This window comes from Ambystoma mexicanum, chromosome 2p (assembly GCF_040938575.1).
Source record: "Ambystoma mexicanum isolate Mex_15411 chromosome 2p, UKY_AmexF1_1, whole genome shotgun sequence".
Lineage (NCBI taxonomy): Eukaryota > Metazoa > Chordata > Amphibia > Caudata > Ambystomatidae > Ambystoma > Ambystoma mexicanum.
In genome coordinates, this window is record NC_090923.1 from 676,612,328 (window position 1) to 676,639,251 (window position 26,924).

General features: G+C 47.5%; 1 protein-coding gene across 1 annotated transcript in view; it reads left to right on the forward strand.

The window, feature by feature from the left end:
- Nucleotides 1-26,924, forward strand: part of GMFG (glia maturation factor gamma) — a 149,481-nt gene that overhangs the window by 93,798 nt on the left and 28,759 nt on the right. The window contains exon 6 of the mRNA XM_069644258.1: nucleotides 22,812-22,885. Coding sequence (XP_069500359.1) covers nucleotides 22,812-22,885 — 74 coding nt within the window. The remainder of the gene's footprint in view (nucleotides 1-22,811; nucleotides 22,886-26,924) is intronic.

Below are 26,924 nucleotides of genomic sequence, written 5' to 3' on the forward strand. Positions count from 1 at the left end.
GCTCGGGAAGAGGGCGCCTTACCAGGTCCTCTCTGGGTCAGTCCTTGGAGGCACAACAGCTTTCGGATTGTGAAGGAGAGCAACAGCAATTCTTCTCGTCCAGCAGGGCTTCAAGGTCAAGCGTCAGTTACTCCAGTTACTCGTCGTAGTGGACTTCAGCTTCTGAACACGATTCCTAGCAGTGAGAGGTCCCCAGATATACTGTTGATCTCCCATTCATTCCGCTGGGTCACACTCAAGCATCCAATCACAACTACGGGCATTCATGCAGGCAGACAGCCACTCAGGCACACAAGGTAATCAAGCCAATCACTTCGCTCCAGACACTCACAACAGGTTATGTGTATTGGGACAAGTACCGAGCCATTCAACACTCCAAGCTGCATTCATACCGGTTTCGGGCAGGGTTGTCTCAGTCATTGTGTCAACCACCAGATACTAGACACCCACAACACAGAATGCATATTCGTCACACACTCTATTCACCCAGGTCCCACCCACAGGAGTTACCCACAACATACATCACCGGGAAGGCTCCAGCTAGTCTGGCCGGGCCTTCACAACAACACCATATATGGCACTTCCATCCAACAGCCAGTCAGGGGGAAGAGACAGAGTCAGGGCTTCCCAGGACTTTGGGAAAACAAGGTAATGGGTAATAGAAAGCAAGAGGCCACACGGGCCATCTTGTTTTCCATCAGGAATCAACTGATCCCAATGGCAGGGCCAGGGTATCCCAAAATGGAGGATACTCCGCGCACCTGACGATTTCAGCATGGAGCTGCCACCAGCCCATACCCTGCTCTGCGGGCCACCCACAGGTGCCCAAAAACATACACTAGGGGCACAGGGTTGTACCCCCACCCATGGGTGCCATAAGGGTATCCCACGGGTCCGTTCACCAAACCAAAAGAGAGAGAGCTGCACCGCCAGGAGTCCCACATGAACTCCTGCATGGAAAACACGACAGAACACACGATAAAAAGCAGTAAAGGACAAGGATACAGAGGCCCTGTCCCTCCGATGCATTTCCAGCATCACATAGGCCCCCCAGTAGGTGGGGCAGTAAGGTGTTGGCACCCTGGGGCCAGATTGGCACACCAATGTGCCCCTCTGCGCCAAGGCAAGTTTGGTAAAGAAAGAAAAAATTGAAAATTGTACACTACACTTTAGGGCAGGCTGAGGGGCACCCTAAATCGCCAGGTAATTTTCTAATGTAATGGGGGATGACCCTCTTCCCCCCCCACACCAAATGCTGGGGGGGGGTCTCATGCAGCCCTCCCTGGGGTCAGATGCCCCTTCCTAGGAGCAGATATCTGCCCCCAGGGAGGGCTAATAGGGGTGCACCCATTTCCCCTTGAGGTGAGGGGGCAAGGACTACCCCCCTTTCCATAAAATAAATCCTTGGTCGCTAGTGGCCCCCCCACTCCCACCCCAAACTCACTTTTATTTTTTTTAGTTTTTTATTTTGACCACTTCCCTGGGGGCAGATGATCAGCCATCTGCCCCCAGGGGGGCCCTAACCTGCAGGTCCCATCCTTTGGGGGGCCTGCACTTATTCCTGGTGCCCCCCTGCAATTGGATGGGGGGGCCACCTCATGTACACCTGCTTGGTGGCATGAATCTGCCCCCAGGGAGGGCTACAAGCAGTGGCCCCCTTCTCCACTTGGTGTGGGAGGGGGAGGGCCACCATGCTTTCAGGGGGGCAAACAAATCCCTGGGGTCTAGGGGCCACTCACCCCCCATCCCAGTTGATATTGTTTTTTTATTTTGCCCCCTTCCCTGGGGGCAGATGATCAGCCATCCGCCCCCAGGGTTCAGCACATATGTGCCCCCATGCTTTGGGGGCCGGGGATGGAGAGGGCTGCTTACTGTAAGCAGTCCCCTTCTCCCCCATGTCACAAACGTATCCCTGGTGGTCCAGTGGCATTGTTGGGTGCGGATCGAGCGTTCAGCGTCCGATCCGCACCCAGCAATGCTGTCACAAAGGGTGTTGTTGGAAAGGGGAAAATCTCCCGTTTCCAACGACACCTCCCTCGATCTCCGGCTTGAAATACAGCCGGAGATCGAGGGGGAGAAAGGTGGAGACTCCCCTTTTTATTTTCACCGCAGCAGCCCGAAATGGCTGCTGCAGTGAAAATTACTTTCAGTTTCACGTCGGCGTGCGTCACGCACGCCGACATGAAAATGAAGGTAATCCAGCCACCTGGCAGTGAGGGGGGACCTCCCCCTCACATATCCCGGGGGTTGGATTACAGTTTTGTGTGATCCCTGCTTTGCAGGGATCACACAAAACGAAGTGCCGAAGGCAACAGGGAGGTAATGCCAAGGACGAGGTATCTCGTCGTTGGCACTAAAGAGGTTAATAGATCAAACAGCAATAGGCCTACAAGGACAGCTGGATGGTCTACACACCTACGTCAATGCCAACGGATTCAAAATCAATAAAAAAATCAGACTATGATTTTTGGCAAGGAAAAAAGGGGGAGGCAAGGGAAGAGTCACTCATGGCACCGAAGGGGCAAATGAATTCCAGAGGTAAGCTCCCTCATATATTTAGGCATTTGCTTGAATACTAGCAGCAGAGAGGCCCCAAGAGAGATAACTCTGAGAAATGAAGCAAAAAATCTAGCGACTCAGGGAAGTTTACTCTTCAACAGGTATTGCAGCTTCTCATAAGTACCCTTAGTCTCCTTCTACTGCATGAAGGTATTGCCAATTTTGACATATGGAGCCGAAACGTCATTCTAATTTCCAGCTGAGAATTGGCCAAAACATCTTGAGTTATCAGGATGGAACTTGGCTTAACATCAGTGAACGCAGTCGTGATTTGGAAATCCTTCTCTTAATATCGAAAATGCATCGAAGTTAACCCCAGGGGAGTACTTGGGGTGATAAAAAATGCGATTGAGGGAAACGGAGAAAGAACCCTGGAAGAGTGGAAGATCATTTGCCAAGCAATTCTATCAGAGCTAGGAGCATCGGATATCAGCCTGACACAGAACCCAGACAGGATTAAAAAGAAGCTTTGCATGCAGGACTGGATAATAACCCAGAAAGAGAGGCAATCCTATAGATTATATGGCAAACCTCTACGAGAAGTAAGAAAGCTAAACACGCTACCAAATTATCTACAGAAATTTTCAAACCAGTACTTCAGAACCCAGTTCCTGCGATTTTGCTTAAACCTGTTTCCAACAAGAGTAATCGTAAAACCAAGAGCAAGAACAAGCTGATTCGATACAACATGCAGGCTATGCCTGCAATAAGACTCAAATGAAACTTTAAAACATCTGACATTGTTCTGCCCAGCTCTGAGAGGAACATGAACCAAGATCCTAGGATTAGAGATCAACAAATATGAGTCAATGATGGCGGATGATTGGTGGAGGGTGTTTACTGCAGGAGAAAAGATCTCGATAACCCTACCATAACCCTACCACTAGTTAATCTGCTGATAACTATCTGTACAATTCAGAGGCCCTGGGAAGAACCTAGGATATTGGATGGAGATCCCTGACTTGGACTAACTGGACACCAGTAGATACTGAATATGAGACAAGGTCATTAACCTAGATGGAGAAGACTCCTTTGGTTTCCTTGTGTTGATGAATTTTTAAAGGTTGTTCTATTTTCTGGCAAAAGGTTTTCTGTTCTGTAAAACCAATAAAAAGACCTAATATAAAAAAAATATTTTTTAAAAATAGTTCTGGCGCAAGGGTTTTCCTTGGAAGGTTTTTCAGATAATGGGCTGCAGTTTGTGCGGAGAACGTTTTTGGAAGAGAATGGGATCTAACATTCTACAATGGTGTATCATCGCAAAGGGAATTTGGTTGTGGAAAGGTTCAGTAGGACTATAATGGACGTGGTGGGGATGGCATTGGTGACAGAAAGGGAGTGGATGCATGGAGTGATGGAGAGAGTATTTCAATATAGGTTGTCGCCGAATGATTCCACAGAGGTATGACCTTTTGAGTGTTTGAGGAAAAGGAAACCTAATACAAGGTTGTGTCTAGGATGGGTAAAGGGGGCAAGGGCCGTGTTTGTGGATGAAGGGCAAATGAAGAGGAGGAAGAAGGAGATGGTAGAGTTGGTGAAGGAAATGTATGACAGAATGTGTTGTGTGAAGAAGGTGCAGATGAGAGCAGGGTCTGTGGTCAAAGTCAAGTTAGGAAGTCATGTGCCAAAAGGGATGTCAAAGTATTTCAAGGCTGTCGTGGTTTGAGAGCAATTGGGAAATTGTGTTGGAATGGAAAATGGAGAGGTGTGGAGTAAGGGGAGGGTGGCAAAGGTGCCGGAGGTGCCATGATTGTGGAGTATATTTCAGTTATGTAGAAAATAAAGGGAAGGAGATGTGTTACAAGTGCAAATATTATATAGTTTTATATAGATGTGGAAGTCTGGCATAGGAATTCCATAATCGAGCACAAAGCATGGGGATGGAGTGTTTGGGTTTGAAAGAGCTGAGGATGCTCGAGAGGGAGCGAGAGCTTGCTTGGGATGAGAGGAGGCTGGAGCTTGGGCTGCTGCTATGCTGTAACTGAGGAGTAAAGTTATCTTTATCAACTACTGGTGTGGTAATCGACTTAATACAAATCTTGGAGGGTAGAATAAAGTTTGCATGGGTGATTGCAAAGGGAGGATATTAGGGAGGATATCAGGTTTGTTAAGTTGGATGATTTTGGCACAGTCTAGTACGGAGGTGAGGAAAGCAAGGGATTTTGTGTAGGGTAGGGGCCAGTGATTTACATAAGCATTGTAGGTCATGATGTATGTTTGTTTTGAGGGTAGGCTCTCGGTGGTGATCCAGGGCTGAGGAAATGAACAGGAATGTGTGAATCTATGTGTTGGACAAAGCGTCATAAATGCATAGTGAAAATCAAAAAAAGGACGGTCGGTGGAGTAGGCATAAATAGGGGAATGAGACGGGAGAGAGATCCTCACATCGTTAAGATAGGGAGCAAGAGCGTCTTGTTTTGAACTTCTTCTTGGTCATTTGAGAAATAAGGAGTAGAGGGTGGAGGAATGGAGATGTTAAAATGAACAATGGAGTGATCACAGGGAGAGGGATCAGTGGAGAGGGTAGAGGAGGAGAGCGAAATAGAGGGAAAGGAAAGGTCAAAGGAGTTCCCACCAGAGTGGGTAGGCTGGCCATGGAGGGAGTGGTCAGATAGGAAGTTAAGCTCAAGGCTGGTGGCTGCAGAGGGTTTGGAAGCCTCAAAGGATGATAACAGGGCTGTTGGTGCATGGGATTCTAGGAGAAGGTTTAGGCCAAAGAAGAAGTTGAGTGCTCGATGGACACCCAAAACAGTGAGAGGTGAAGGAGGGAGGAGTTTAATGGTGACCTATCCAAAAGTGAATTTGTTGCAAACAGCTTCTTAAACCAAATGGTAGCGATGGATCAGATGAACTTTCAATGGGTTGCAGTCACCCCTGCCCCAGCAGCTGACAGTGTGGACAGGAGCACAGTACCCTCTAGGGGACAAACACCAGAGAACAAGTAGGTAAGTGGGTTAATGGGCATCCTGGCTTCAACAACAATAACTCTTTTCCCCCCACATGGATGGATGGAGACTGGCCCCCTGTGCTTACCTGGCGTCCTTTCTCTGACGGCACAGAAGAGAAGGCACCAAGTGCCCTTTTGGGCAAACAGAAAGATGAAGCTTGTAACACGGGGAGTGAAACAAGGAGGAAGCGACAGAGGCGGCCTGCTCGCGATCAGAGCCTGCTCGGTATCGAGTCGGTCCTAAACACGGATTGAAACAGGAGACGGCAAGTGAGGGACTCTCAGCAGTGATGAGCTCTAGGCGAACACAAGCCATAGGCAAAACGAGCGGTTCGGTGATGCTTCTGATATAATGCTTTTCTTTTATGTCTCTGAATGTTCTATGACGCCGGCCTTATGTTCTTTGGTGTGCTGGGCATCATCTTTGAATGTTATTGATAGGACTTAGATACAATAGGAATAGGTGATGTCAAAGTGGCAGTAGTGGTAACCATTTTGATAGGAAGAGTGGTGGTTAGGGGTTCCTTAACAGGTTAGGTGAGTGGGAGAAAGCAGCAAAGTCCGTATGGAGAGTTGTTTGTGTAGCAGGATTAGGAGGGGAGATCCAGCTGTTTGTAATAGCAAGAAGTGAAAGTGGAAGGTAATATTAGTCAAAGTGGTCAGTGATGTATGAATATGTGTTGCAGAGGGATTGTGAATTCCAGTGGTCAAGTGAAAGAGTGATAGGAGGTGGCAGGGAGAAGCGGGTGTCCTGTAGAGGAGGGTGTCTGTTCAGGTGTGCAGATGCAGAGTGAAGAGCGATTGGGAGGGGGGAGAGTGAGGTAGTTAGACTGAGTTGTGACTGAAGGCTACGAGAGAAGAGGAGAAGAATGAGTACAAGAAAAAATGGAGCAGACAAGCAAAAACCGTGAAGGAAGGGTGCGTCCCCAGAGGGAGTGGGTAGGTGGGTAGGTGGGTAGGTTGACAGGCTACGTTTGTGACTTGACTGGGACTATAGGTAACCAAAGACTGACGCTCTGTTAGACGGCACATTTCAAGAAGAACTTTACACCAAACTGACCGAGTATATAGACACAAATGTGGGAAGCGTAGACAAATGGAGCACCATCTGGGAAACACTGAAAATAGTGGTGAGAGGGGAAACTATTGCTGGTCATTAAAAAGGTAACTGGAGGCTGACTAGGAAAGGGTCAGACAACTGGAAGCCAACGCTCAAAGGACACGCGAAGGGGAGGAGAAATTGGTGCTGATTAGGGAAAGCATCAGTGAGGCCTGGAATAGACTATCGAAGTTTGACTACATAACAAAAACCACCAGTGCACATTCGGAAGGGGACAAGCCGAGCATGCTTTTGTCGTGGCTGTGCAAAAGATAAAAACCCGAGACATCTAACTATGACACTCAAAGACAAGTTGGGCGAGATGAATACGACGCAAGTGTCTATAAACGACATCTTCCGAAAATGTTACTCCCACCTGTACCGCCACGACAAACAAGTGCTACAGCAGGACATACTAGACACACTGGAGGAGATAAGGCTGCCCAAACTAAACAAGGCACAAAGAGAAATGCTCAACAGCAAATTGTCTTCTGAAAATATAATTGAAGCAATCAAGTCATTAGCTACCAGCAAGACCCCCGGAAGCGATGGTTTGCCCCCGGAATTTTATAAAACGTACACATCAGAGCTGACCCCGATCCTGCATGAGGTATTTCAGGAAGCATTTTAGAACAAAATGCTCCCGAGCACCATAAGAAGACTCTGGTGGTCCCGATCCCAAAACCTGGTAAACCCACAAATGAGTGCGACTCCTACAAGCCCCCAGCAATGTTAAACTACAATGTGAAATTCCTGACAACGATATTTGCTAAACACCTCTCCAGTGTGATAGGAACTATAATACATAAGGATCACAGCGGATTTATCCCACATCGCAATAAAGCAATAAATCTGTGGCGACTACAACACATTGTGGAGCAAACATCTAATCAGCGGGAGCACTATGCAATAGTCTTGCTGGATGCCATAAAGGCATTTGACTCTATATATTGGGAATGGTGGATTGAGGTATTGAGAGAGTTTGGGCAGGGCGAGCATTTCATCAGATGGGTTGAGCTGCTCTACGCAGTGCCAGTGGCCTGGGTAAAAACGGGAAGGATAGTTTCAGCTTCCTGGGACATACAGAGAGGGACTAGACAAGGTTGCCCATTGTTGCCCATGCTCTACATATTGGGCATGGATCCGATAGCAATATACATTAGAAAACAGTTCTTTGATGCTGGAATTACAGTGGGTGGAGTACATCATGTGGTATCCCTGTACGCAGATGACGTGCTTCTATACTTACGGGACCCACACCTGAATGTTCCGGTGGTGCTGGACGTGCTGGAGCGATTTGCAGCATTCTCAGGGATATCCTTCAGCAGGGCGAAATCGTGTATATTTCCATTAGCAGGGCTGACTGGGAAGACAGTGATTAAGCTCCCGGAGGTTACATTTAGCTGGCAGCCCAAATCATTCAGATATCTAGGAGTGAACATTTAGCACACCACAGGCCTGTTGTATGAGGACAACACGAAACTGGCGTTGAAAGGGCTCAGAAAATCTATGGGATTCTGGTCAAGACTCTCAATATCGGTGATGGGCAGGGTTGCTATAACTAAAATGATAGTCTTGCCAAGGTTTCTGTACTTCTTCCATAATGTACACCACTACATCCCAGCCTCATTCTTTCACACAATCGAGAAAATGCTAAGAGAGCTACTGTGGGGCACTGCCAGACATAGACTGTCCTTATAAACTCTGTTGCTGCTGTACAAGGAAGGTGGGGTTCAACTACCAGACCTAGAAAGGTATTACCTGGCAGCGCAACTCAGTCACATGGCCAAATGGCTAGCGGCTGAAGCTACCTCGGAAACAAGACTGATACAACTACTAGTAGCCCCTGCGCACCTGAAAGAAATACTCTGGATCTCAGTGAAGTGCTTAAATGTGGCCACAATGATTGTAATGTTGGGCAGAAAGGTTTGGAACAGGGCCCTAAAAATGTCAGAAAATGATTGCCCATATTCCCCAGAAACCCCACTGGCAGCTGAGATCTGTGTATTCAAGGAGGACCTGGTGAACATGAGGCTATGGGAAGGGTTTAGTGTCTACACGTGGGGTGATGTCTACGAGGGGGTTTTCAGGGAATTCGACTCCATGATAGAGAAGGAGGGGCTGCCCAGGGGCCATTTTCTCTGGTACCACAAGATTAGGAAATCAGCGGAAAACATCTGGAAGGATTGGCCATAGGAGCCAGAAACGGATCCGACATTGGCAGTACTACATAGCTTAGGGATGGGTGGAAACCGGTGTCCAGGATTTATAATCAACTGATGGACAGACCTAACCTCAAAAGCACATCACTAAAACAAAAATGGGAGACTGATATAGGGACTGATATAACGGAAAGGGAATGGGCTAAGGCCCTGGAATATCCCTGGGAAGTTTCTGGGAACAGGCAGATTCAGGTTAATCCAATTAAAGGTCCTATATAGGACATACATGACCCTGGGTAGAATTGCTAAGTTTAACAATAAGGCCACTTTGCAGAGTCCCTGGTGCGGCTCGGAGGGAGCAGAGCTGATCCACATGTTTTGGGCATGCCCAAAGACACAATGCTTCTGGTACAAGATAGAACTGGCCTGTAGAAAGGCTGGGGTGGTGAGGTACGAGTGGACACAGAAGGAATGCCTCCTGGGGTCCTACCCGAGAATAGGCAAATACAGACACATAATTAAACTCATGGATATGGCATGCATATTAGCAAAAAGATCCATTGCAATGGCGTGGAAATCCTCTGGTGGGCCACGGTATGGAAAATGGTACAGTGAATTAGAGCACTGGACGAGCGCAGAGACTAGAGTGTGGAGCGCAGGGGTCGCCAAAGCTGGGGGTGAAGCAAGCCCAGCATACGAAGCCTGGAAGGCACTAACTTGGGACATGTTCCACTCACCTGATGATAAACCCCTGTGAAAAGAAGTGTCTATGGCTCTGGTTATAAGTAGCTCACTATAAAGACATTGCAGAGCTAGACCAAGTGACCTAATCTGCCCCTCAACATGAGCAAGGCTGGCATACTAAAGAAGCTCCACAAACGCACCCGCAGAAAACACGGATTGGCGAAATAACATGTGAAGACTTATTGGTTAAATGTTGTTTGTTTATGTTCATATGGTATATATTGTATGAAGTAGTAGTGAATTATACCACTGATTGTAATGTTTAATACAAATTCCAATAAAAACATTTAAAAATAAATAGGTAACCAAAGACAGTTAACAGGCACGAAACTGAGAGTTCTGTGTGAGTTAACTGGGTCGAAGGGTTGCTGTTTGTGGAAGCAGGAGTTCGACAAAGGGCGAGCACATTGGCATTCTGCCAGGAGATCTGCACTTTAGCCCTTTGTGTTCTAAAAGGGAGTTGCCTGTTGCTACCTTTGGTCCTTTGCCACCCATGTTATTGATTCGCCCATGTGCATCTAGACAGGGCGTCTGCAGCTGTATGTCACACAATCCTGTAGTAGCCAATCTGAGTGCTCAAGATGGCATTTAGATTTCCAGGCTGAAATCAAGCAGTGCCCTGGGTGTTACCTATAACTAATGAAGGTGTTCTTTATTAGAATGTTTGTCTCCAGGGATGCATCCATGAAGACAAAAAGAAAGAAGTGCCCTTGAAAAGCTGACCTGCTGGAAAGCTGTGTTTTCCTTTCTCTTGAACCCCAATAAGAATCTTGCAGTTATTCCTTGTTCTAGTGAAGGGTGGGAACAACCATGACAGACGTTCCCCAACCTTATGAGCCTGCAGTGGATTTCCTTAGGTGGGAAATGGGAGGCACTGAGCCAAGGACACTCATAACCAGAAGAAAAGAGGCAACTGGGCAGATTTTGTCCGGGGTGATCACAGCAAGACTAATGACAAATGCAAGAAATGAGAAAGAAACGTTTGTGCTTGGAAAGGCAGGTCTGCGTACCTACTTTTGTTGTGGGATCTTTTTTTCACCAACTTGTACCCCAGAAATGACCATCCTCTACCTTCTGGTACACATAGACTATCAAAGGGCATAAACACAATAAACTCCTCTAAAGGCTGCTGGAACCTCTAACGTGGGGTTTCTCCAGGATACACACAGACCTTAGGATGAAAAGTGTCCATTGAAAAGCATTGGTGCCTGGGTTGAGTCTGACTGTAATAGGAAACATCAGAGAACAGACAGAATTACCTGGAACGTTTTCCTCATAGGAGAACCTTGAGCCGATCTTACCAATGCACTAAAGGATGGCACTGAAACAACTAGCCCAAAGTTGCAAGAATGTATAAAGACTTCTTTATAGTTACCTACTTAGCTGTAACATGATGGTAAATTAACAATGTTACTTACCAGCTATCTAAAGAATAATAAAATGCTTGCACCTAAATAACTATGTGCGGACTGTCCTTTTATTCTGAACATGGGCCTCATTACAAGCATGGCGGTAGCCGTGTCTGTATGGCAGGCACGGCTACCGCCATGCTCGCTACCGGCACCGCCACACGCAATTGGGCAGTAATTGTCCATTTGCGGGTGGCAGTATTGCCGGGCTCCCGATCCCCATTGTGCCCCATAGGGCAGAATGGGGGTGGGGAGCATGGATGTGCCGGCACCGTTGATAACGGTGCCAGCGCAATTTCGAGTTATGCTCGCGGGTGCCGCACAGCCCGCCAGGTAAGACCTGGCGGGCTTTCGGGCACTCGCGTGCATAACTCGTAATTCGGCGGGACGGTATGAACGGTGCCGTTGCCTTACCAACCCCGTTCATAGCGTCACCGCCAACATCATAATGAGGCTGTTGTAAAACACTTTGTTTCCCCTCTCGCCTCCTAAGAGACGTTCCTTGTCTGCACGACCATAGGTGAGGTACAGGAAATTTGAAGGAATCCATAGCTCACCTGGGACAGATTGGTGATTGTTGGACTTGAACGCAAACCCCAAGAAATCCCTCATGACAGAAGTGCTTCAGGAAGACCATCGCGATACTAGTTTCTCTGTCCTGGGAGTCTCAGGATGCATATGTTATTTCTACTTTATTGTCCCTCCAGATTCCTGTTTTTGGTGAGACTACTTTGAGATAATTTTTGAGTTTGGCAACAAAAACCTGTAGATCCACGACTTTTTCCTCTCTGCTCCATTACACTATTACACTATTCTATTTCCTGCCACACAGCTTTTACACATGATCATTCAATGTCTCAAACCGAAATGGTTACCCGGAAATCTTCTGTTCCATGCATCCAAGCTCCTAATGAGGGCCTCTAGGAGGGGTCCCAGTTGTGCAGTGCCTGCCTCTTTCCCTGCTATTTTACCCATAGCAGGACATAAGGGATCTGGGAGAAGGGAGTCCTAGTGTTTCTTGCTCCCCTCAAATCCAGCCTGTCTTGCTTTTTATGCTCCACCTTTATGCTTCTGTTGTTCATTCTTCTGTTGCAGGCTAACATAAGTATAGTGAAATACTGGCATAGAGCTCAAAGCTCAGTGCAATGCATTAGGAAATAGAGCTATAACAACCAGACACCATAAGCCAAGGTGAAGCGATATACGGTAGTCCTCCTGTTCTTTAAGCTGTTGGCCAACATCATCAATCTGGATTTGAAGGTTCTCAGCCTCCAAGTTCCCCAGTGTATAGTGATATGATATGATAAGTGATTTATAACGCTCCTGTACACAAGTGTTTCTGGGTGCAACAAGAAAATGGGGCGGGGGGACAGAGGGAGGACAAAACAAACAATCTTATTAGGCCTTGCGTCATTCAGATCGTGCAAGTGCAGACACCGCAAAGTGCGGGGAGATGGAGAAGGGGTAAGTGCTACGGAGGGGAAGGGGGAGTGCCATCAGGACAGCATTGCTCAGGGGACAAGCAGTCTGGGAAGTGCGGTTCTGGGGAAGTGCAAGGAGGCAGGGGACTGTAGGGTTCAGTTACAGCCGCTAAGTGGGTGGTAGGCCAGGAGGCAGTGAAGGGGAGACTGATTATGGAGGTGCCGGGTACCCAGTGAGACTCTGGGCGTACCCAAGCAACCAGTCAGTGCAGCAGACAGGAGGGTCAGCAGGGGAGAGCGGGAAAGCAGTGGCGAAGAAAGGGAAAAAGGAAGCTGCTTTTGGAATTTCAGGTGGTCCGACTCAAGTTTGAGAGGGGCGGGGAGGCCATTCCCGAGGGAAGCACTTGTAGAGAGAGTGATCTACTCCTACCCCCCACTCTACATAGAGAAGCGCCTGACCCTCAGAGTTGATGTGTCTGAGTGATGGGCTTGAGAAGGGAGGTGTTTTGGAGGAGAGAGTTGGATGTAGTGCGGGCCCCGGCCACAGAAGGCCTTGTGGATGATGTAGAGAGTCTTCAAGTTGATCCTTTCTGCCACCAGGAGCCAGTAAAGGGATTGCAGGGCTAGTGGGAGGAGTCTGAGCTGCTCAATCCCAGAGCAATGCTGTGCTATGGCTTCTTCAAGTCAGAGAAATGTTGAACTGGTCTAGGGCCCTGGATTGCTTATGTGCTTTAATGTGTCAATGGCAGGGGTTCAGTAATTGAAACAATCTAGTCACACCACCATCTGCATATCGGCAGCCTTTTCTGGCACTAAACCCAGGCAGTTTGCAGTCCCTGTGGAGTATCTCTGACCAGGCCTCACAGCGAATCCAAAGCTCCCCTACTGCAACTCGAGCAGCACTGCAAGGTCCACAGCTTGATGCCACCAGGGATCCCGAATATCGGCACAATGACGGCGGGAATCCAGATTTGTTATGCCACTCCCTGCGTTGTTTGAGCATTCAGTGAATGTCAGGAAGGGGACTTTGCATGACCCGGCAGTTCAGGACCCACACCAGCACCTGCCAGGTTCACTGCCCCCTCTGGGACCAGAGCAGCACAGGACACCACTCACAGCATTGAGACACAGTCTAGACCCTGGGATGTGCCTCTATGGTCTGGGGTGGTGGGTACTAAGATGTTCCTTTGAGCCACCTATCACGAGGCCCGTGATGCTAAGATCAGGGGGCGCGGCCAGCTGTGGGCACAGTATTTTCAGGCACTTCTGTTCAATTTGCTTGGCACATCTGTTTAACTGACTTCAGACACATACAGCACAGAAAATGCTACCATCGAAGTAATCGATGATGCTTTTCAAATCCTTGATGATGGTTATCCTTGCCTCCTGGTTCTCCTTGATCTGTCAGCAGCATTTGACACAGTAGACCACCAGACACTCGCCAACAATCTACGTCACCACCTGAGGATCAGCTAGTTAAAATCGTACCTTGCAAATCGAAACCACTTTGTACAAATGGATTCTTCCAGAATAGCAACTCTACCCATCTCCTGTGGAGTCCTGCCAGGATACATCCTCTCCCCTGTGATCTTCAATCTTTACATGTAACCCTCCTCTCTCCACACAACATCCACATCCACTAATACAAAGATGACTCCCAGCTCTACCTCAAGATCTCCTCAATTGAAGACATCCACAGGCTCAAAGCCTGCCTATCATTGATCCAGTTGTGGGCGTCCAGTGCATACCTGAGGATCAACCCTTCCAAACGTAATTCCTACTGCTGAACATAAACACTGAACATCTAGACCTGGCTCTCTGCTATGTGTCTCGAGGGTTTCACACCCCAGCTGGTCACCTGTGCCAAGTCCCTTGGGTTTGACATCGACAGACACCTCTCCGATAAACAGCACATAGCAAGGAAGATACCTGTTGGGAAAGATTTCCATTTGTGGGTGATTTTCCCTCCAGTTATGAACCCCCCAACTTTTTGCTTTTGTCTGACCATCCTAGCCTGACTTTTACCAGTGGAGCCCAGCCTTCTGCTGTACTCCGCTGGGCTTTTGCTCATCTGATTATGGGGAAACTGACATGCCCTTCAGACTGTTAGTACTTGGAAATTTTGTTTCCCTTAGTTTTTTTCACTTTGTTGCCATTTGTTGGTAACATTTTATCAGTGCACAATTTACCTTACAGTACAGTGCACTGGGGTCTCTTTTTCATTTTTAAGGCCCGAGACACCGTAGAAGGATTTTTGGTGAATGTACAAGTGAGTCCAGGACAGAGCTGGTGGCAGCAGTTACTTTTAAAGCATTTTTGACTCTTTTCTATAGTCCAAACCCTGTTTACTGCATTTGGCCCAGGATAGTGTCCAGTGCCTAAAATGGCCATGCCATGAGGTCCTTTGTTCTGTCCTTTGGCCATTTTGTCCCTTTGCCTTCCACAGGTCGAGCAAACCTTATTTGTGCAGATTCCTGCGCAAACCAAAGCTTTCACGGGCTTCTGCATGCCTTGTATGTGTGCTCCCAGGATGTGGACTGGAGCTGTCGAGTTCCAATACACATTCTGGGTCCCAGGTTGTCTGGTGTGCTGGGATGACTGGGACCACTGTGGTCCGTGATTGGTCCACATCTCCAGTGGTTGAATGTGAGCTGATCTCCGATTGGTTTCTCTTTGTTTTGGCGTGAAGGAGATTCTGGATAAGAGAAGGCACTCTATTGCAGGTCACACCGAACTTAGTAAAGGAGCCAAGTATCCTCAACCAAAGAAGCAGAGCCGTGGAACTGCTGGAGACCCGCTAGAAGGTTTGGCACCCTGACCCGCTGTTTTCCCATCAGTGCCTCTGTTTCTCATCGATCACAGAAAGCCTGCAAGGGTACTTCGACCCGTTGGAGTAGTAGGACTACCTACTCTCAGCACCTCCTGCTTAACCTGCAAACGAGCCCTTTCGGAAGTGTTCCTGGACCGCCCAGTGAACGGGACAGCTTGTATGGGACCTTTGCCTTATAACCGCCGCAATCTAGAGTTTCGACTTGAGGCTTTGGGAAGCCTAAGCTCTTGGTACAAGGCACTCTCCTGCCGGGTTTCGTACACCTAGCATTCCTAGGACTGGAATTAGGAGAGTCCGCCTGAACCTGAGCCTACGTGGTACCGGTGTCGCCCCGCTGTGGTGACGAGCATTGTGGGTGCCTTGCTGCTGTGCCCCACCTGTGCCCTAAAACGTGCTGCAATGGAACTGGCCTGATCCCTTCACCAGAAGCTGAGAAATCGCCACTGTCCCACCATGGACTGAGGCCCCGGAACGCAGCCCCTGAAAGCTGGAGAGACACACAACTGCTGGACTCGAACCTGCACGCAAACTGGACTTGACTGGCGAGGTTTGGTCCGTGCGTAGAGGGTCGGTGGGTACTTGCATCACTTACTGGTGGTCCCTGGTGCATCCATAGACTTTTTTTACGCACAAGTGTCCCCCACGGGCCACTCTCCTTTTGTTAGGATAGCCTGTGCTACCATCCTATTCCCGATTCCTGGAAATAGCTCTGCGCCCTTGTGGAGACCCTCCTTGAATAGTGGAACTCTATTCTTCATTGCCTTAACCCCATTCCTGCGACACTACAATCCCTTGAAGAGACCCCTTCTGTACTTTAATTCACGATCGAGTGCTGTCGCGCTGAGCATACTTTTGAGCACAAGGCTCCACACTTCGTAGGGATTGGACTGCCTATTAGTTAGGGTTTGAGAATCTTGAAGAATTGCCTAAAGTATATTTGCACTGTCTGACCCTCTTCTGTTACAGGTTGTGGATCTGCCCTTGTTTAATATTCCTTTAGACCAATAGTTACTGTATATATATTTCCTAGTATAGTGTTAGTATTGCTAGTATTGCTAATATTGCTGTGGATTCATTTTGTGTTTGAGTCAAAAGGCCTTTTAATAAATGTATATGTATTTTTGATTTATACACCTGACTGAGAGTAATTTGTGGTGTTTACTGTGTGTGCTCATTGTGGACTTTCGATCGCCCTCGCCCCTCCTGAGAAGTAGTCTTGACCACCGCCAATGCTACCTTGATTGGTCTGGCTTGTCCATAAGGTTACCCTGTTCTTAGAAACTAGGCTGGCCTTCCGAACCTTTGCCCACCGGGTCAGAGTTCAGAAATCCATCTTAACAGTACCAACTTTCTTGCCTGCAGAAAGTGAAGACCTATGTCTCAGAAAACAACTTCGATCTGCTGCCCAAACCCTCGCGCTCTCCCACCTGGATGGTGGCAAAGCCCTTTTGGAAGGCCTTGCTCCCAACTACCCTGTCTCCCCTGAGCTGTGTCCTGCTTGCTGCAGCGTGGCTCATGAAAGGACTCAGAAAATGAACCACAGCACCAACCCTCATCGAATTGCACTAGTTCATTCTGCAAGCACGTATCAACTTCAAATCCTGCTGCATCATCTACAAGGCTCAAGCGACCTCACTGAGAAACACAGCATCTCCAGAGGCTTATGATCCACCAGAAGTAAGGAAATGTGCAGACTTGAACTCTGCCAGTGCAGGAAGGAAAAACACAGAAGACAAGCATTCTCTGTCTATGCCCCAAGACTGTGGAACCTCCTCCCCATCAACATCCAACTGCCCACCTGTGCTTCTACTGTTCAGGAAGGATCTCAAGATCCTCCTCTTCAAGGAATGGCTCCTCCCCAACATCTAGGTCCATAGACTGTCCACCCCCCACTAAATCTGAGATTGGGTGATCTGATCCACATTGTTGCCTCCCCTGGTTACTTGTAGATCCATTGGTGACAATTGCCCTCTCTCCCTTGTTGTTAGACCACCACTACCTTGTTTCTCTGCTCCCTTACCTTGTTTTTCCTCCTAGGATTGTAAAGCGGTCTGTTGCTTCCCTAAGCTAAGTCAGCGCTCAATAAATATTATTATTATTATTATTATTATTATTATTATTATTATTATTATTATTATTACTATTATTATTAACAACAACATGACTGCTGGTCCACCCCTATGTTGGGATCAGGGTCTCTTGTCCAAATAACACCCTACCAGTTAACTGGGAGGATACATTTTATTATGATGTAAGTCATGCACTTAAGCTACTCTAAAATGTGGCCATTTTGAGAGCTGTTTGCTCTCTGGTACCTCCCTGCTTCACTCTCAGGTAGGTGTAGTAGGTCGACACAGCTACAATGAATCCACATACAAGTACAGATCAGACACTACTATGATATACTGAAAAATATATCCTTGAATAAAGTAACACATATAAAACTATCAGTTCAAATAATTACTTAACAGGCAGTATTAAAAAGATATATCATATTATAAAAACAATAAAGTCTATACAAGGACTATCTTAACCCCAGTGTCAATACATGGGTCTTTTGCCATCATTCCTAACAGCAGGTAAGTCCCCTATGGGGCTGCACCATACAGTACAGTGTCCTATAGACCTATGCCAACCATGGTATATGTGGAAATGTTGGCCATTAGGTGAGGCTTCAACCACCTTCTGGACATCTCCAGCACCCCACAGTCAAACTGAAAATTCTTGCAGTAACCGGTGGGTGGAAGTGGTGAAACTGTCCAGAAATGGTTTTGGCATAGATGGCTCAACCAGCATATTTGGGGAAACTGCAGATGACTTCTGGGGGGCCCCCGGTCTGGACCTCCAGAGGCAAAAAGCTCAAAGCAGAATAGACCCAAACCACTATACATAGGCAGTGTGGCCAGGTCATGTATGAATCATGGCAATAATCTCCTTAAGCAGGTTAGCAAACCTGCTTCCTGCTCTTTGCAGACCAGGAAACCTAGAGAGTCCAAAAGGGGCAAGACCAAGCCAAAATACCCTTACACAAAGGGGCTGGCCAAGGCCAGCTAGCCAACCACTAAAAGAGGCTGTGGACAGAGGGTCAGATGACCAACCATAGTCTATGGTCAATAGGACTGCCACTGAGCCTTCGCAACATCCGCAGGAAGGAAGGGGATGGTCCAAGGAACTTTACTGACCTACACCAATTAGAACCAATACAGAGGCAGGCATGATGGTCCGTTTCGAGGTCCACCTCGTTGTCACCTAGAACATAGCAAGCTCTGAAACGCACAATGGCAGAGAGTAGGATTTAAAAAACAGCATTAGTAACCCAATGACTACCAAAATGGTATATTGGGCTACCATTGCTGTAAAATGGTTTGCACCATGATGAAGCCGCATCGAAAGAATAGCTGCTACCAACCTAATCACTAAAACTTGTGTAGGGTGAACAAATCCTTTTAGGTTAACAATGGGGAGCGTGAGAGGCACCCCTGGTACTGGATGAATTAGGGGTGACCCAGACCAAATAACTAATACCTTGTTTAAGGTGAAAAGGGTCATAACAGCAGTGGGACTTCGGGAGAAGTCCCTCTGGCCACCAAAAAGAAATCGAGGAAGTAAAAAAGACAGCGGGAAAAATCAAAAGGTTTTAGGGCCTCAAAAAGTGGCCATATAATTCCCAAAATAGGATTTATGGCTCTACAATTTTTATCTGAAAAGCAAGGAGGGTCTTGCCGCCGTCGGCAAGGACGTCAAGGCGGCAATGCCTCTTCCAAGCAGGACTGAACCGGCCATTGCGTCGGGCCCCCACCGAAGCACCCCGGTGGGAGGCCAGCTGACGAAGTTCGTCAGCGTGTGGGAGTCCATCTCCACCGACCGTTGGGTGCTGGACACCCTGGCCTGCGGACACTCGCTGAAATTTCAAAAGAAGTGTCCTCGCATTCCTCCCGTGGCCAGGAAGGAGAATCACGTCCCTCAACTGCTATTGGAGGTAAGGGCGATGCTCAGGAAGGGGGCCATCAAGCACGTCCCCAAGAGGCTCTGGGGCATACTCAAGATACTTCCTCGTCCGAAAGAAGACGGGCGGTTGGCGCCCCATCCTGGACCTACGTCAGTTGAACAGGTACATCAAGGCACGGACATTCAGGATGGTCACCCTCCAGCACATGCTGGGACAGCTGGAGGAGGGCGACTTCCTATCGTCACTGGACCTGGAGGATGCTTACTTCCACATCCCCATTCTAAAAGGTCACAGAAAGTTCCTCAGATTCGTAGTCCAGGGGCGTCACTACCAATTCAGAGCCCTGCCGTTCAGGTTAAAGTCGGCACCCAGGGTGTTCACCAAGTGCCTTGTACCGGTGGCGGCGCGGCTGCGCCTGCAAAGAATCCACGTTCACCCCTACCTGGACGACTGGCTAATCTGTGCAAGGTCAAGAGAACTCGCCGTCGAACACACATCGAGGACTGTCCGCCTGCTCACGGCGCTGGGAATTGCCATCAACTACCCCAAATCCCATCTGGTCCCGTCGCAGGTGGCACTGTTTCTGGGAGCGAAGCTCGATACAGTGAAGTGATTGGCATTTCCGTCAGAAGAAAGGACGAAGGCCATTTTGGGCAAGGTGCAGCGCCTGTTAGCCACGGAGGTGGCCAAAGTGAGGTCCATCAAGTCCCTCCTCGGGATGATATCCTCGTGCCCCTTTGCATGATATCCTTTGCATGATATCCTTGCGCCCCTTTGCAGACTTCAGATGCGTCCGCTACAAGAGTTCCTCGACGCCCGCTGGTTTCAAGTGGCGGGCTGCTTCGAAGACAGGATCCCGCTCGACGAGGAGTTCCGTCGGGCGATTCTATGGTGGGGTGCCCATGTGCACCTCTCGGCAGGCATGGACTTTCAGGCCCCAGCGTATCAGGAGACAGTAACGACGGACGCCTTCCTGGAGGTATGGGGGGCCCACACCGGAGATCTCCACGCAAGAGGCCTCTGGCTCCCGGAGGAGAGGTCTCTTCACATCAACATCCTGGAGCTACGAGCCGTGTTCTGGGCGCTCAAATCGTTCCTTCCGTCCCTCAAGGACAAAGTGGTGAGGATCTTCACCGACAACACCACCACGATGTTCTACATCCGGAAGCAGGGAGGCAGCAGATCCCCAGCCCTATCCAAGGAGGCCCAGGATCTGTGGCACAGGGCCGTCGCCCAGGGGATGTTTCTCGTTCCCTTCGACCTGGCAGGAATAAAAAACACCATTGCCGACTCACTCAGCAGGGAGCTGCGCTCGTGCCACGAGTGGGAACTACGCCAGGACCAGGTGGATCGGCTAATCTCAATCATGGGGAAAACCCCAGATCGACCTGTTCGCGACGGCGACGAACTCCAAGTGCCAGAGGTTCCCCAGCAGGTTCACGCAGCCGAGGAGCATGGGCGATGCTTTCTCGTTCCCTTGGGACGGCCTGTTCCTGTACGTGTTCCCTCCATTGCCATTGCTGCTCCGTCTCATCAACCAGCTCAAGAGGTCCAGGTGCAGGATGATCCTCGTCGCACCGGCGTGGCCGAGACAGATCTGGTTCCCGGACCTTCTGGACTTGTCAGCGTCCCACCTATCAAGCTGGTGACGGACGCGGATCTTCTCTCCAGAGAAGGAGGCGTCATTCTCCATCACGACCCGGTGTCGCTGAACTTGCAGGCTTGGCTCCTGCAGTACTAGAGTTTGGAGGATACGATATCACGGCTGACTGCAGAGAGGTTCTTTCAAAAGCCAGGGCGTCCTCAACTCTCAAATGTTATGGACATAAGTGGAAGAGGTTCTCTGCCTGGTGCCGTGCACAGAAGATTAACCCTCTGCGGATTACGGCCCCTCAAGTATTGCCCTACCTACTGTCGCTGGCCAAAGCTGGACTGGCTCACGCCTCCATTAAAATACATCTGGCTGCCATTTCCCGATACACCAGAACTACAGGACGGGCGTCCTTGTGGTCTCATCGCCTGGTGAAGGAATTTAGGAAGGGACTATTCCGATCGTTCCCGCCGGTGAAGGCCCCTGCCCCGGCGTGGGAGCTCACCGTGGTGCTGACCAGGCTCATGGGGGCGACATTCGAGCCTATGCACTCGGCGCCGTTGAAGTTCCTGTCGTGGAAGACAGCATTTCTTGTGGCCATCACCTCTGCACGACGAGTGGGAGAGATCCAGGCCCTATCTTGCAAGCCTCCATACTTGACTTTCCACGATACGAGGGTGGTGCTGAGGACGCACCCCTCCTTTATGCCCAAGGTGCCGTCGGACTTCCACCTCAGTTTTCGGAAGACATCACAGATGTTTGTGAACTTTGGACCTGTGAATTGAGGGAAGGCTCTCTCGAAGGCTTCCATTTCCAGATGGCTCTCCGGCTGCATCATGCACTGTCACCGGTTGGCAAACCGCCCGCTGCGCGGCCGTCCGAGAGCCCATTCGACCAGAGCGATCGCTGCTACCACGGCGTTCCTGTCTGGTGTGCCCATGCTGGACATCTGCAGGGCTGCTACATGGAGGTTGACGCACACCTTCACGAGATTCTACTGCGTCGATCGGGACTACAGGGAGGAGTCCAGGGTCGGCCAAGCAGTGCTGCGCAACCTGTTCGCTTAAGGTGAGCCTGGTGAGGAGGTAAGAGATGCTTGATGTTGAGTTGTTGTATTGCTTAATGTTGAGCCTGTTGCCACCTCCCGTGGTTGTGCATGTGTATACTGCTATGTATTCTTATATTCATGAGCATGTGAATCCAGACCCCATGCTGGAGAAGGAACAAGTTACTTACCTGTAACTGTTGTTCTCCAGCATGGGTCTGGCATGGATTCACATGCAAACCCTCCCTCCTTCCCCTTTACGGCTCTTCACTTGGTCATACTGCCACTTTACGTGCTACCAAATCTGAGGATGGCTGCCAGGGGAGGGGCTTAGGTAGAGGGCAGTCATTGGCTGGGGGCAGTATGACTCAGAGATCAGTGATTGGTTACTACTAAGAAAGACAGATCAGAAACGAAACTGATACTGATTTTTTTCTTTACCGAGGATTCCCGGCCTGACGACGGGGAATATTCATGAGCATGTGAATCCATGCCAGACCCATGCTGGAGAACAACAGTTACAGGTAAGTAACTTGTTCCTTACTTCTCCATTTTCTTTGCGGTTAAGAGCTTTGTGTGATCTCAGTAGTAATCTTGTTGTATTTCAATCTGTATTTTCCAGTTCAAATATATAAAGGAGAGGCTTGCTGCAAACTTGTATTATGATTATCTTGAATCTATATAGCACTCGGAAGGATTCAATCCATGCACTTAAAAACAGATGTGTACAGACTTGCAAGCAGTCCACTCAGTAGTTGCTGCTACAACTTTCACTTCTCCCGCACTCTAGAAAAGCATCCTAACTTCACTCTTTACAGGAAAATCGAATTGCTAAATACAAACAGGCCTATCTCTCACCTTCCACTCACACCTATCCCCTCACTATCGCAACTTATTTCTGACAAAACCTATGCCCGTTCTCTCACACAAACACACCTTACATTCTTTCTCTCTCACTTGCCCACTTACCCATGCCTCCCCTGTTTATTTAGTCCATCACTCCAGCCTCTCTATATTGCTTCAGAAGAATAAGCTCTGTCTTGCTTCCTGTGCAGGGTGCAAACCTGAACAACAGATGATGTATGCTGGGAGCAAGAATCGACTGGTGCAGACGGCGGAGCTAACAAAGGTACTGTCAGGGTCACTTTCAGTCATCAAGACTTCGCCACACAGTGGCACATTTCACAGGCTCTTTCCATTCATTAGTCTTCTTTCTTTCCTTGTAATTATTTCACAGCCTACCACTTTTCTTTCTCTCCTTACCTCTATTGAGTTCAATTTCAGAATGTTATAATGACATGTTGTCATAGTTTTAAAGCCTAGTTACCTGCACAGACAGTGCATACTATGGAGTTCCATTGAGTAGTTGATACCTTTTTAAGTTAGACTTACCAGTGGTGTAACACCAAATATGCAAATGTTAAAAATATATACATAATATATTGGCCATAGACTATAACACCCCCCCCCCCCCCCCCCCCGCCCCATTATTGTACAGCACCAGAGAGATCAGCAAAGCTTGGGCAGTATTTGTATTTCCATGATTAGCACCTCAGGCAGATGCAGTGATTGTGGACTGTATCTACTTGTTAGTACCTGTGTTCATAGTAAAATGAGAGATGATAAACCTTAACTGGTCGAGTGCGTCCAAAGAAAATTAAAACACTCTTTCGAACGAAGTTTACTTGACTGTAATGGGCGCAAAGACGTTTTTTTCTTACAGAAGAGAAACCACATTGGAGAAGTATATACATTTGCATGCTCAACCAAGGCTGTCCATGTTTGGTGAAAATGACAAAGGTTACCATGACCTATGACCTACTTTAGTAATATGATTGAGATATATTCTCAAACTGGGTTAGTTTAAATCCTGAGTAAACCCAGGAAACCCTAGGACAGCCAGTCGACATTGTGCAATCCCAAGAGTTCTGTAATGCCTTAAAAAGCTTCTTTATTTGAAATATTTTGGACCTTGCTGAAGAAGTTGATATTCAAACCTCTCACTTTAAAGATTCACACGTGTCATAGAATAACAGAAAACCAGTCAGTCAGATAGTCTTGAACCGATTCCATTGACAAGCTGAAAATGATATTCAATCAAGCACAGGTTTGGCTTCCAATTAGACTCGTGTATGTCCACTATATTTTTGAAAATAGCTTTACTTTCTCTGATTTTGAACTTCTTGCATGAGACCCTCAACACATTTCTCTACAGCGACACTGCTCAAAGCACTGAAATGTGCTGTACTAACCCTGTTTCTGAAAAACCTCCTGGCCAATGCGGCCTATGAAAAACTACAGGCCAATATCAAACATCCGGTATGTTGTCAAGTTAAACGAGCAAGTGGTCCTGAAATAGCAGCATGTGCAATGCAGCAACACAATCTGCCAGACTTTTGTTCCATCTCTCTGTTTGAATCAGTGGTTGTGTCCGTGTTGGATGATTTGACTTGCTTGGTAGATGGCAGTGCACGTGATGCTGTTAAACCGGTCGTCAGTATTCAGCCCCATGACCCATCAAATTCTTTTGGACAGATTTAAGCAAGCGGGATCACTGACCTTGCCCAAAGCTCGAGTAAATACATTTTAGAAAAAAGGGACCAGCCAATTGCCATTGCACTCTTTCTCCAGCTGTAGAAAATATCTTGTGTAGTTTTCCACAGTGGTTGCGCTGTATAAGAAAACTGGGTGATGATGTCTTTGTCCCTGTCTAGGTGTCATCTGGGTATTTAAATGGATGCCGAACTCTCGCTTGATTTTCAGGTTGAGCAGTCTCAAATATTGGATTATGTTACCTTTCCTGTCACAAAAGCATATAGCTAAAGCATCTGTAGCATTGACAGTGCCTCATCTTGATTATATGAATGTCATATATTTTGTACTTGGAGTATATCTAATTTCTTGTCTTTAGAAGCTTCCAGACACAGCAGCTCAGATGCCTACGTAATCCAGCCACAGAGAATCGGCAACCAAAGCTCTGAGGTAGTTGCTCTGGCTTCTGGTTTAAAAAGGATACCATGCATGCCCTATAGAGCATATTATGGTGCTGGACCAATGTTTTTCAGAAAACGATCTACTCCTTACACCCTGGCTGCTATCCCCACACCCAAACGGCTTGTCGTTTCCAGCCAGAAGTGTTTAGATAGATGTGTACAGATTGTAGAGGTTTTGCAACACAACCAGCCAGTCTCTGGAATGGCCTTCCCCTAAACTTAAAAAACACCACTGATCATTTAGTCCTTAAACTTCCTACGACACCTTTTTGTTTTCTCTAGAATCCTTGTGTTCTTGTCCAGTTGGTGTCCTGTCCTAGATCAGTGGTGAGAAGCCATCTGGCAGAAGTTGTACTTTTCAAAAGAATGAATTGCCTATATGCAGTGTGAGTTGGAAGCATAAAGAGGCTGACACAGAAATGCAGTTCTAAAGAAAACACAGTTTATTTATGTAACAAAAATGAAAGTTGGATTCTTCAAGGGCGAATTGTGAGTAAAGAAAAGGTCTCTTGCAAAGTTCTTGATTTGAGCTCATCCTGGCCCCACTTCAAGTCCAATGGATTTCCAGGGTCTTTTTCTTCGGATTTTCGGGACTAGATGGATTTTTTAAATGAAGCCTGGGATTGGATTTTGGAAGGTTAACCTATTCTGGTCATTGTGCTCTTAAACCATACAGTTAGGTCACGTCGCAGAAGAAAGTCGAAAAAAACTGAACAGAAAATTGGCATACGCTCACAATTTGGCCTCATCTGAATTTGCCAGAAACTGACTTCTTGTGGAGAACAGATTAAAGAGAGAGGCATTAGTCAGGAGTACGATATGTCTGAAGCATCCACTGCCGTCTCAAAATACTTTCTAGAATCCAGACTACTTTCTTGGGCAAAACAGTAATAATGACATTGCGACAGGCTATGGAAAACCTCTATGACTATATGAGAGAAAAAAAGCTTTGGGAGAAAAAAGCTTTATCAGAAGGACACAAAACACCACTTGCAGACCCTGCTAAATGGATAAATAACAAGAGTTAGAAGGAGACGGGGGGGAGGGGAGGGGTGCTCATGGGGAACTACTTCTCTGAAGACGACCAGTTGTTGCATTCGCAGGTTTTGCTGTTCTTAAAAGGGCAGCAGAGCTATTTAAATTTCAATAACAGGAGGTGAATAAAAACATTATATTTCAGTGCTCCACAAACTGAAATTAATTCCTTACCTATGATGGTACAAATATCGGAACAATGGAACGAGACCACAGTGACTGTCTGCAAATCTACAATTGGGAAGAAATACAGGCCTGCACCACTGGATTATAGTCTTAGTATGCAGTCGTTCATCACAGAGCCCCTAATAGTCCCCACGAGGATGAACGAGATTCATACTGTCCACTTCTACCTCAGGTGGACCACTAAATAAATCTAATTGGAATCTTCACACATTCAGTCATAAAGTAGACACTTGAGCAAAATATTGCTAATTCCACATCTTTGTTGGCCTGTTATGGGTGTTGAAAGTGGGACACAATGCAAGTCGAACTTCCTTCCTTACTTACTTACTTCCTTACTTCCTTCCTTCCTGCTACAAGTTTGTAATCACAACGTACTGATCTGCCATTTGATGGACATTCACTGTTTAAAAAGAAATTAGATCAGGTTTAGAAGGAAACCGGGATTGTTCAATGAGAGGAAGGGAGAATGACTTGCATCCAAAAGATATACTGATGTAGTATTTTTTGACCAGTCCTTTCACTTTCACTCATTGTGTGGCATCAAGTCTCATCATACAGGCCATCGCTTAGACAAAGAACAAGAGGTAGCTGTGGCTCAGGAAGAGGAACAACTCCTTCTAAGCAGTGATTACTGACTACTTAAACATCCCTTCCAAACGCAACACCCCAGTAGGCGGAATAATGAGGTTCGTACCACAGCAATGGAAGGAGATTAACAATGATATGTGGAACCGTGTTTGTCACCCATTTAACTATTTCGTGGTGTTCATGGTCGGAACACACAAGATGCTACCAAAAAGATAAAGATCAGAACATTTCCTCAACTGTTATAAGAGGTGCAATTGCTTCTAGAAAAAGTGGCAATAGAGGATGTACAGTACCTACAAAGGAGCAGAGGTATTCATTCAGTCCACTTTCTTATTCCCAAAAATGACGTAATGGATAAAGACGCGA